The 12145-nt window shown below is 52.6% G+C and overlaps 1 protein-coding gene across 6 annotated transcripts in view; it reads right to left on the bottom strand.

Annotated features, from left to right (window-relative positions):
* SGCG (sarcoglycan gamma) overlaps positions 1-12145 on the bottom strand; it is a 170428-nt gene that overhangs the window by 69010 nt on the left and 89273 nt on the right. For all 6 annotated transcript variants that reach the window (XM_074985525.1, XM_074985530.1, XM_074985499.1 and 3 more), the window contains one exon: positions 3820-3892. In XM_074985525.1, the coding sequence (XP_074841626.1) occupies positions 3820-3892 (73 nt within the window). The remainder of the gene's footprint in view (positions 1-3819; positions 3893-12145) is intronic.

Raw genomic sequence — 12145 nt, 5'->3', positions numbered from 1 at the left:
CCGTGTGGGACGCCAGCTTGTAGACGCTCGCCAGCCAATGTTGCAGGCTGCGCATATGCAATCTGGCGTTCTGTACCACAAATGTTGCCGCTGCCATGTGGCCTAGCAGCTGCAAGCACATTAAGACCGGCACCGTGGGGCTGTATGTAATGACTTGCACCAGGGAACAGATGGCGCGAAAGCGGGCGTCGGGTAGATAGACCCTTGCTGTAATAGAGTTTATACGTGCCCCTATGAACTCTATGTCTTGTGTGGGGTCGGTCTTTGACTTCGCGAGGTTGATGACTAGGCCCAGCGAAGAAAACGTGTTTGCTGTTACGCGTATCATGCGTAGTACCTCTGCTCTCGAGGCCCCTTTCAGTAGGCAGTCATCCAGATATGGGAATATAAATACCCCCCTGTCTGTGCAGGTAGGCTGACACCACTGCCAGGGTTTTGGTAAAGACTCCGGGGGCCGAGGAGAGGCCAAACGGCAGGACCTTGTATTGGAAATGTTCTTTTCCGACAATAAAACGGAGAAAACGTCTGTGTGCCGGGTGGATCGTTATATGAAAATACGCATCTTGTAAGTCGAGGGCTGCAAACCAATCTCCATCGTCCAGTGCCGTGAGTATAGAGGTGACTGTGATCATCCGAAAAAGTTGTTTGCGCAAGTACCTGTTGAGGCCTCGAAGATCTAAGATGGGCCTCCAGCCTCCTGTTTTCTTCTCTGTGAGGAAGTAGCGTGAATAAAACCCTTTCCCCTGGAGTCGCTCTGGTACTCTTTCCACCGCCCCTATGAACATAAGATGGTCCTCCTCCTGCTTGAGTTTCGCCTCATGGGAAGCATCCCTGAGATGAGGCCTGGGCGGAGGTTTTCGCGGTGGGAGCGACTGGAAGGGGATCACGTAACCCATGGCTATGATCTCTAGTACCCATTTGTCTGTGGTGATCTTTGGCCATTGTGAGTGGAACGGTCAGAAGCGATGATGGAACATTAGTTGGGGATGGCATTGCGCGATGGTAGTAATGGTGCAGCCCCCGACCTGTCCGTCAAACTTGTTGCCTTTGGGCCTGCCCCGAGGATGCACGGCTCTGTTGGGAACGTCACCTAGGAGTTCTATACTGTTGCTGCTGTTGATGTCGCCCTTGGTCGTAGCCCCGTTGGTACTGAGCACGCTGAGGTTGGTACGGTATCGCCTTTGTTGAGGGTAATACTTTTTCTTTCTGTATGGAGGGGTATAAATACCCAGGGTTCTGAGTGTAGCTCTTGAGTCCTTACTGGAGTGAAGGACCGAATCAGTTGACTCCGCAAACAACTTCTGCGTGTCGAAGGGGAGATCAACAATTTTTGCCTGCAGATCCCTAGGGATACCCGATGTCTGCAGCCAGGATTCCCTGCGCATGACCACTGCCGTAGCCGTTGAGCGTGCTGCCGTGTCCGCTACATCCAGGGCGATCTGGACTCCCGTCCTCAAAGCTGCATAGCCCTCTTGCACAATGGCCTTCAGCACCGGCTTCTTATCTTCTGGAAGCGAATCCATGAGAGAAGTAAGCCTGGAGTAATTGTTGAAATTATGGTTCGCTAGATGTGCTGCATAATTTGCCATTCTCAACAGCAGGGTGGAGGAGGAGTATACCTTTCTGCTGAACAGCTCTAGCTTCTTGGCATCTCTGTCCATACCCCCCGCTTTGTACTGGGAAGTCTTTGATCTCTGCTGAGACGATTCTACCACCAGTGAATTTGGTTGTGGGTGACTAAACAGGAACTCCATGCCCTTCACCGGGACTAAGTATTTCTTATCTGCTCTCTTGTTTATAGGTGGAGCGGAAGCCGGGGTCTGCCATATGGTGGTGGCCGACTCCATGATTGCTTCGTCGAGCGGGATAGCGATTTTGGATGAGGCCGGAGGTCTCAGGTTTTTGAGGAGCTTGTGGTGCTTCTCCTGCACCTCTGCTGTTTGGATGCCTTGCGTGAAGGCCACCCTTTTAAACAGCTCCTGAAACTGTTTGAGGTCGTCCGGGGGAGCAACATCCCTGGGAGCCGTAGCCTCATCAGGGGAGGACAAGGAGGAACCACTAGGGTAAGCCTCCTTCGAACTCTCAGGGTCCTGCTGTCGGTGGTACACCCTCTTGCTAGAGGCTTGCAAGGGAAAGTCTCGGGGTTCCAAAATCAACTCCCCCTGAGACAACTGTGTTTCCGTCCCCGTCCGTGAGTGCTCACGGGGATATTGGACGGTCAGGGGGGACCTGCCCCTGGGTGTATGCCTGTGGTGTCTATGCCCAGCATGGTAAGGGCGACCATGGCAGCATGGGCACAGTTCCTGGGATGGAGACCTGGACCACTCTCGAGGTGCATACCCCCTATGTCTGGGAGAGCGAGATCTTCTCGATGACTGAGACAATGGTGAAACTGGTTTGTGATAGTATTCCAGGGGGTCAAATCCCAGAAAAGGCGAAGGTGGCCCGAGCCATGGTGACGCCGGTTGGAGGAACGGAGAAGGAGGCTCTGGGTAGGCTGGGGGAGACCCATGTCTTCTGGTTGGTGTGCGCAGCATAAGGGGTGGGCTTGTTGAAAGCAGCCCTGCAGCCCTGTCCGGGAAAGGGCTGCGGTGCCAGGTTTTTGCTGCTGCCTTTCCCCTCCCCTGCGGGGCTGGCACCGCCCCCTCCCGTGCCGGGGATCTCGGCCCCGCTGTTGGTGCTGTGCTCGGCACACTTAGCTGCGGTGCCGTGCGGATAGCCTCCTCCGGTGCCTGCAGGCTGCGTGCCTGTTGGCCCCGCACTGTTGGCGCCGTGGGAATCTGTGCCGCTTGCGGCAGTGCCGCCGGTTCCAGCGCTTGCCTGGCTGCCGCTTTGAAGGCTGTGCGTGCCGGCTGTTTAGTAATCGGAGGCTCAGCCTCTGCCACGTGCGCTGCCGCGCTGCCGCTTGTTTGTGACTGTGGCTGGGGGCTGTGTGCTATGCCCATCCCGCTCGCTGTGGCCGCCGGCAGGGATCGGGCTGGAGAGAGCTTCCTCCGTTTCTGCACCGAGGAGGTGAGGGACGCCGCCTTCCTTTTATGGAGCCCTGTGGGTCCCTCCGATTGAGGCCTCTCCGGCACGTCTGGCTGGAGGGCCTTATCAAACAACAGCATTTTCAGGCACATTTCTCTGTCCTTTCTGGCTCTGGCTGTGAGCTTTGCACAGAAGGAACACTTCTGGGTTATGTGTGATTCCCCCAGGCACCTAATGCATTGACTATGCCCATCGGAGGCCGGCATAGCTTCGCGGCAGGACTCACACTTTTTGAATCCTGAAGAGGACATCGCGGTGAGTCTTTTGAGCTGTTAATAGGGTACTCAGCACTGTCTCTGTGCCTGTTCCCTTCTCACGGACCCCAGCCTGCCGTGGCAGGAGGCCTACTGGCCTTCACGTCCCCGCGTTGTCTCCGCTCCTCCCTCTCTTTTACTAATCTTTCTACATATATTATTTTTATTTATTTTTTTTTGCAAGAAAAGAAACCAACAATCTAACTAAAAACTCTAAGTACGCTGACTCTGGCTGCAGCCTGAGCGGATTCCATCTGCAGCCGATGGCGGTTAAGAAGGAACTGGCGGGGACCGGATTGCGCATGTGGCTGGGGGCACGCAAGGGAGTGGCACGCGCCGGCGCATGCGCGGTCCAGCAGAAACTGCTGGAAAGTTTCCGATCTGCGGCGCCGGGGCGAGCCCAACACCTATCGTGGAGCACCCACAGGGACACTCGAGGAAGAACTATCTTACTGCTGCCCAGGAGGCTGAATAAGCAGACCCACTGATAAACTAGATAGAAGTGAGAATATATATTTTATACAGAGGTTCTTACCTAAGATGTTTAGAAGCATCAGCTCTGACAAGTGGTGTAGCTACAGAGTGTTCAAAAAGGGCACCTTCTGGCCCTAAAAGGAAAATGAATCATGGAAAAATGTAAGAAAATGGTACACTGATTTGCACACCATTGCAGGATCACAAATTAAATTTCCATATATTAATATCAAGGTAGATCTATTAACAATTAAAACCTTAATGATAGACATTTGATTATACCTTGTGAATTATAATCATAAAAACAACATAAGATCAAGAACACTGCAATCCCCGAATATTAATCTAATATTTCTGCATTGCTCTAACAAAAACAATCTGGTAGCAGAGACAAAAAGTACCAAATATTTTCACTTTCTTGGACATAAACAATTGATTTATTGGACAAATCCAAACAGTATCTTCTAATTATCCTAATTATCTTTGTAACACCTGACATCAATATAGTACTTATAAGACTTTAGGGCACAAACAACTGTATAAATAGCCTGTAAGTCTACATTACTTACCTCCTATCTAACTGAATCATAGATAGGATATATGCCGTTGCATGGAATTATAGTACCATATACAGGTATACCTCAACAAAGGCTTAATCTGTTGCTTTATTGTGGCATGGAGGTGACCCTGGGCTCTTGAAGGCTATGTTAGTGGAGCATATGATCTCACAGGTTCTACCAACTTGGAAAGGCTCAGGTATGGTCCTGGCAGTGGACCGTGTATCTTCCATTCAAGGATCAGCCCAGCAAAGTATGGAGAGGTTCATGATTAGAAGGTCAGTCAGCAGACGATGATTTGGCTGTAGAAACTATGAACGCTATAAAAATACAGCATGACTCTCTGTCCTGTGCAGTCCCCTCTCACTTCTGTAGTGACAATGGCAGAGTGGAGGATATGGAGGCAGAGGGTGCTAAGAATTTTGCAATATTGACACTGTCTATTTGTATTAATATATGTGTGATCCCTTTCAAGTGATGAGGTAGATACACTGCTGGAAGAATTGCATCACATTCATATTGCTATTCTTGACGTAATTTAAACTAGAAGAAAACAGGAAGTCATAGCAAAAATGGAAGGATGGATCAGCAGCAAAAGGAAAAGTCAATGGAGTTGGATTTGTTGTGCACCCAAAGGTGGCAGGAAAAATCATTTCATGGATAATCTTACTATCTCATTTTGGTATGCTCAGGACACCATGAAAGTAAAGAGAAGTTAGTCACTTCAGCTGTGGCCACACTAGGAAGTGACATCGAAAGGGGTAATCCCTATCCGTCACTTTGAAGTGAGCCACTTCAAAAGGAAGCGACTACACACAAAACCCAGATCGACGTTCCCATCTCCAACATCAAAGAGAGACCCCGCCATTTCAAAATGGAGTGGCTACACTGCCACAGCTTTATTTGAAATAACGGGGCAGGAAATGGCTCGGGCGGGGTCAACTGACCAACAAGCCGTTCCTGGAGCATGGGCCAGCTGCCCTATTAAGGGGCCCCTCCTAAACACCCCCACCCCACCCTGTGCACATGCTGAGGACCCTGGCTGCTTGCAGCATGCGACCTCCAGCACAGCACTCAGCAGAGCCTTGGTTAGCCACCACACCAGTGCCTGCCATGGACCTGCAGCACTTCACTGATGGGGACACCCTGGACATCATGGCCAGCCTGATGGCTATCCTGACAACATGCCATATGAGGCTACATGCTGCCCGACATGTGGCTGGCCTCCTGCAGCCCCCGCAACCCAGGCCCACTGTCACCTCTTGAGATACCCCACCAGCAGGGAATGGTGGAATGACATCGTCCTCGGGGAGTGGGACAACTACCAGTGGCTTTGCAACTTCCGTATGACTCGGGCCACGTTCATGGAGCTGTGCCATTGGCTGGCACCAGCACTTCACCACCAGGACACCCGCATGTGGCCTGCAATCCCCCTGGAGAAATGAGTAGCCATCACCGTGTGGAAGCTGGCCACCTGGACTGCAGCTCTTTGGGTGGGGAAGGCCACCATTGGGGTCATTCTCCTTGAGATAAGGCACCCGGGACCACGCACCCAATGGTGGGGTCCGAGGGAGGGGGGGTCCCAGGGAGCAGGGCCCTGGGGAGGGGGATTTCCCATAAGCTATGACAAACTAACAGGCCTCTGTGCCCTCCACCCCCTACAGGTTGTTGCTATCATCAACAGGATCCTCCTGCGCCACCTGATCCACCTTGGGGACATGGATACTGCCATGGCCAGCTTCCAACAGCTGGGATTCCCCAACTGCATCGGCGCATTGGACAGCACCCACATCGCCGTCTGGGCTCCACCACGCAGCCGGGGACGGTACATCAACTGAAAGGGCTACTGCTCTGTCATCCTCCAGGCTCTTGTGGATGCCTGAGGATGTTTCACGGACATTTGTATGGGCTGGCCAGTCAGGGCCCACAATGCCCATGTCTTGTGGAACTCATGGCTTGGCTGCAGGATGGCAGATGGCACCTACATCCCCACACAGGAGCTGCCAGTAGGGGATGTGACCATGCCCCATTCATCATCGCCGATGCTGCCTACCCTCTCCAGGCCTGGCTAATGTGTCCCTACATGGGACATGACAACGACAGCCAGAACCTCTACAACACCTGCCTCAACCAGGGCAGGAACACCGTTGAGCAGGCATTTGGCCATCTGAAGGTGTGCTCCAGGTGCCTCCTGACGTGCCTGGAGGCAGGCCTCCCCAGAGTACCCAGAGTCGTGGGCACCTGCTGTGCTTTCCACAACCTCTTTGTGGCGCACTGGGCCGCTGAGGCCATGCCACACTATGAGCAGCCAGGTGTGGTCCTGTGTCACCAGGTGCACTGGAATGGGGTGCGTGTGCAGGAGACCTTGCGGGAGGCCTTTGTCTGGGGGGGGGCGTGACCTGGCCCAGTCTGCTCCACACTACACCCCCCGTTTTCACCCCTGCCCCAACAGCACCCCCGTGCGCATGCATCCCCCTCACCATCCCCACCCCAGGCAAGACACAGATCACTGTTAAATAAAGTCAACTGTTACTTTTGGAAAACAAACAACATGTGACTATTTACATGGTGGGGGGGTAAACTATTTACATGGGGAGGTGGGGGGCCTCAATCCTCTGTGGGAGTGGCTGGTTGGGAGCCACAATGGCCCCTGGGAGCTGCGACTGCCTGGGTTCCGGGGACCACAGTGGGGCTGGGATGGGGCAGGTGGAACGGGGAGGTAGGGCTGGACTTGGGTATCCAGGGGCTCAGACTTGTGAGGAGGAGGGCGGGGGGCCACGGACAGGCAGGGCTTGCATGGCCACAGCCAGCATGCCAGCTCCTGCTACTTGTCTGGGGACATGCTGGCTGGGAGCAGAGCTGCAAGGGCAGGGGGACAGAAGTGGGGCGGGGGAAGGCTGGGAAAGAGGGGGGAGCTGAGGAAGGCAGGGTCAGGGACAAGTGGGGGGGGCTGGGGAATAGGGAGCGGGGAAGAGGGAGATGCTGGGGTGGGGAGGCCATGACAGAGGACGGGATCGGGCGGCGGGGGCTGGGGAAGAAGCAGGGGCTGTGGGAAAGGCCATCCATGGGGCAGGCGGCTGGGCCAGGCAGTTGGCGACGGCCTGAGTTAGGCTGTCAAAATACCCAGCCACCCGGTCCCAGGTCACCAGCGCCACGGAGAGCCATTCCGCAGCAAGCTGTTCTGCTCCCACCATGCAGCCGTGTGGGTTGCTGCCAGATTATCTGCCCAGCTGTGGCAGCAGCTCCTCCCACTATGGTGCTTGGTCCAGGGAGGCGTTGCCCCATCACACTCCTCAGCTGCTGCAGGGCTCCTGGGCACGTCCAGAAGGCTGGGGTGTCTGGCAGAAGTCGAGGCTGCGAAGACATAAGGGGAGAGGGTGGAGCCCCGTCACTCATGAGTCCGGGTACCGTGGGCCAGTGGCCTTGCCCCAACCCCCATACCACACTGCTTGTGGTGAGGGGCTCTGGAGTGGCCCATCTGCTGTGGGGGTCCATCAAAGCGGGGCCGTTAGAGTGGCTGCCCCAGCCTTCCCAGGTTTATGACCCTCATGGCATCCCATGGCCCCATGCCACCCCCAGGTCCCTGGCCTGTGAATGCGTGCCCAGGCCTGTGCCAGCTGTGTCAGGGACTGCCTCCCCTCCACCACCGCATGACCAGGGCACCCCATTCCCAGTCCTACCTGAGGGTTCCTCAGGTGGTTCAGGGGAGGTCCAGGTGGAGGTAGGCTGGCTAGGGCCCTCGGAGGGCTCGGCGATGTACAGTGGTCCCTTGCTGTCACTGTCACTGTCGCCAGTGCCAGCAGGTACTTCAAGGGCTGCAATATGGGGTGCCGTTGAGGGTCCTGGCTGGCTGGGCCTCCTCGCCCTGCCCCTCTGGCTCTGCCGTGTCCAGGATCTCCTTGAATGGTGCAGCCTCCCTGGGTCCCAGCAGCTGGTGTTGCTCCATGAAGTAGGGGAAGGTGGCTGGTGCTGCCCCTGACAGGTGGGCTGAGTCCCTTGCTTGGGCATAGCCCTGCTGCAGCTCCTTCACTTTGGAGCGGACTTGGTCGGGGGTCCAGAGAGGTGGCCCCTTGCGGTGACGTTGCTGGTAAGGCGGGTGAAGGCACCCACATTTCTCCTCCGCCCCTCCATCCTGAGCAGGATGTTCTCATCCCCACAGACAGCCAGCAGGTCCTGGACTTCAGCTTCCAGCCAGAGGGCCCCCCTCCTCTTTGGGGGCTGCCCAGAGCCCTGGGAGCCCTGCTGCCCAGAACCCTTGGCTCCATGGGGATTCTGGGAGTCTTGGCTGCGGGCCACTGGTCTGGCCACAGAGGGGTGTTGCTTTCTGGGCGTGCTTCAGAGTGTTGTCTGGCCACCTCATGCTCCTACATCTGCCGTCACATTCTCAGCTTCCTGCACATGGTTTCTGTGTCCTTGCAGCTTTAAGACACTGGACAGCCATAGAGCTCTGTGTCTCTGTGCTCTGGGGAGGGGCGGGCTCTGTGGAGGACTTTTCATTTCGAAATGGAGGGCAGGGAGCGACTACACACATTTAATTTAGAAATCAACATTGAAAGGAGGTGGTATTCTCAACACGGAGTGGAATAACGACTTCAAAATGAATGCCTTTTAATTTTGAAGTTGATTTTGAAACGAGCAATTTCTGTGTAGTCGCTCTCCAGCTTGTTTTGAAATTGCCCCTCATTTTGAAATAGCTTTCAAAATGAAAGGCTAGCGTGGCCACAGCCTTTGTGTTATAACAATGATTCTTCAAGATGTGTCCCTCTGTGGGTGCTCCACCATAGGTGTTGGGCTCACCCAGCACCACAGCATGGAGATTTTTCATAGCAATCCTGAGTGGGTCTGTGCTTACACCAGACCTGGCACATGCTGTTCATGCCACTAGGCAAAAAAGCTGTGGATGTTGCCATCGATCTTGTAGCATATGCTTTTGGAGATGCTGGTAATGGTTTGTTTTGAGTGGAATAACAGTGCACTACATGAGTCTGGATATGAGGTGGGCTGATACAGGCAGCCCCTTTGATCACTCTGCTATGGATAGAAATAACTTATGTGATTTCCTGAATCATCAAATTCTATCTATGTAAAAGGATAAAGCCCTCCTGATGTCTGGATTGTGTGTAGTTTGATTTCTGAATGGGAGGCATGTGGTTTAGGGTAGAAAGATATTATATTATATTCTAGGCTTATTAATATGGAATTGTGAGTACACTTTCAGTATGAATGTGGGATGTGGGTGTAGTACCACATTGTTTTTGTGGAAGGTTGTGGAAAGTGGAGAACCAGTCAGAGATGATAGCTCGCTAATTCTTCAAGCTGATGTTATTACTACTAGAAATAGTGTTTTCATGGCCAAAGAGCACATAGCCGTTGGTTCAAAGGGGGGCGGGGTTCCAGGAGTGTGTGAAGGGCCAGTTCTAAGTACCAGGCTGGGAGTACAGGTCTGTGAGGAGGCATGATGTTTTGTAGGCCTCTTCAGAATGATTTTATAATCAGATGAGTGAAAACTGAGAAGCCTTCCATAGGAGGGTGAAAGGCTGAGATTGCTGAAAGGTGAATACAAAGTGAGGACAGTGACCGGGAATTCTCTTTTAGGTAGAGTATATAGTCCATGACCATATGCAGTGGGGCTTCTGTCGCTTGTCTTCCCCTTTCAGAGGAATAGGCCGAGAATCACTTTCACTTTGAGAGAGAAGGGTTTTTTGAGTTTTCTCATCTGCTTGTCTGTAGGAGCACATCTCTCACATGCTGGGAGTACTGTTGTGCACGTTCTGGGATCCACAGAGGAACCAGACCATTAGATAGAGTGTTTGTGGTCTGGGGTGGTTCATGGCACCATTGTTCTATGAAAATAGGTCTAGACAGGAGGGAAGCAAGTAAGGATGATGAGACATGTGATAGAGTAAGGGAAACTAGATCTGTCTGGGCCACACTGGAGCAATAAGAATAATTTGTGCTCCATCTGTCTGCATTTTCCTGAGGACCTTAGCAATCGGGGGAATAGGTGGGAATGCATACAGGAGGTGAGTAGTCCAGGAGAGGAGAAAGGCTTCCCCTAGAAACTTGTGCCTGTTGCTTTCTCTGGAACAGTAACAAGCACATTTGATGTTCTCTTGCATTGCGAACAGGTCTTTTGCCAGTCGGCCCCATATCCGGAAGAGCTGTGTGGTCACCTTATGGTGGAGTTCCCACTTGTGCTCTGGAGAGAAGTGGTGACTTACAGCATCTGCCAGGGTGTTGTTCATGCCCGGCAGGTATGACACTGTGAGAACAATGTTGTGGCCAATACACCAATCCCAGAGTTTTATGGCCTCTGCACAAAGAGATTGTGATCGGGTCCTCCTTGACGATTTATGTAGTATATTGTCATGTTGTCATCTGTTAGGATGCAGACGGTCCTGTTTCAAATGTGAGGTAGGAAATGTTTCAAGCATTGGTGAGGGCATGTAGTTCGAGGAGGTTGATATGCAGACTTTGTTTCTCTGTGGCCCATTGGCCTTGGGCAAAATGTTGTTGGTAATGTGCTCCCCAGACAAGAGCAAAGCATCCATTGTAATTTAGCAGGACGGCTGGTCACAGTGGAATGGAACTCCTATTAGTGTTCTGTTCTTGAGTTCACCTTCACAAGTTGATTACTTTTTGTGGTATGGATACTCGTTTGCGAATCTGATGTCTACCAGGGGTATACACTGGGAATTAGCACTGTTGGGGGAAACGCATAGAGTAGTGAACCCCTCCCACTGATCAAGAATGTGTCACCCAGGGAGTTTGGCCCCAGACCTGCTTTGGAGCAATATCTTTTTGCATTGGTGATTCATACGGGTAGCAAATAAGTCTATGATTGGGAATCCCCATAGTTGGAACACAGGGAGAAGAATGTCATGGCGGATCTCCCATTTGTGGTCTGGTGTAAAGTGTCTGCTCAAGGCATCTGCTTCCGTACTGTTGATACCTGGTAAGTATGAAGGTACCAGTGTTATGTCATTGCAAATGCACCAGTTCCATAGGAGCATCGCCTCTGCAGAGACTGGGAGCGTGCTCCTCCTTGGCGATTGATGTAATACATCGTAGCCATGCTGTCTGTAAGTATGTTGACTGGCATGCCGCAAATACATGACAGAAAGTGTCTGCAAGCGTTGTGCACCACAATGAACTCAACAGGTTTATGTGGAGAGACGCCTCTGTGGTGGACCATTGGCCTTGTACAGACTGGTCATTGAGGTGGGCTCCCCATCCCTTTATGGAAGCATCTACCATTATGAGTACGGTCAGCTGTGGCCGATGAAACGGGACTCCCGCTAGTAGATTATCTGGTATCATCCGCCACCAGAAGGATGGGAGGATGTTGTCTGGCACTATGATCCATTTGTGAAGATCATGATTTGTGGGTCTGTACACAGTCACTATCCAATCCTGGATGCATCGAAGCCACAGGCATGCATTTTGAACTACATAAGTAGTGGCAGCCATGTGCGCCATAAGTTGTAAGCACAAGCAGAAGTTGGGGTCTGCCATATGTTGTCAGCTGCTTCCACAATGGCCCCACCCAAGGGGATGGCAATCTTTGAGGAAACTGGGGGCCTAACATTCTTTAACAGCCCTTGGTTCCTCTCTTGGATTTCCACCAGTTTAACACCTTGTGTACTGGCCACTCTGAGAAACAAGTCCTGAAACTCTCTGAGATCATAAGGGGCAGATGTATTGTCAGGAATAACAGCCTAATCAGATGAAGATGAAGAAAGATCAGTTGGTGAAGAGGCCTAGGAAAGGTGTCAGTGTCAGAAAAACTTGCCTCCTCTACCCCAGATTGAGGTGGAGGAGATGGAGGCC

The sequence above is a fragment of the Carettochelys insculpta genome, chromosome 1, assembly GCF_033958435.1.
Source record: "Carettochelys insculpta isolate YL-2023 chromosome 1, ASM3395843v1, whole genome shotgun sequence".
Classification (NCBI taxonomy): Eukaryota; Metazoa; Chordata; order Testudines; family Carettochelyidae; genus Carettochelys; species Carettochelys insculpta.
This window is presented reverse-complemented; position numbering and strand designations above follow the sequence as displayed.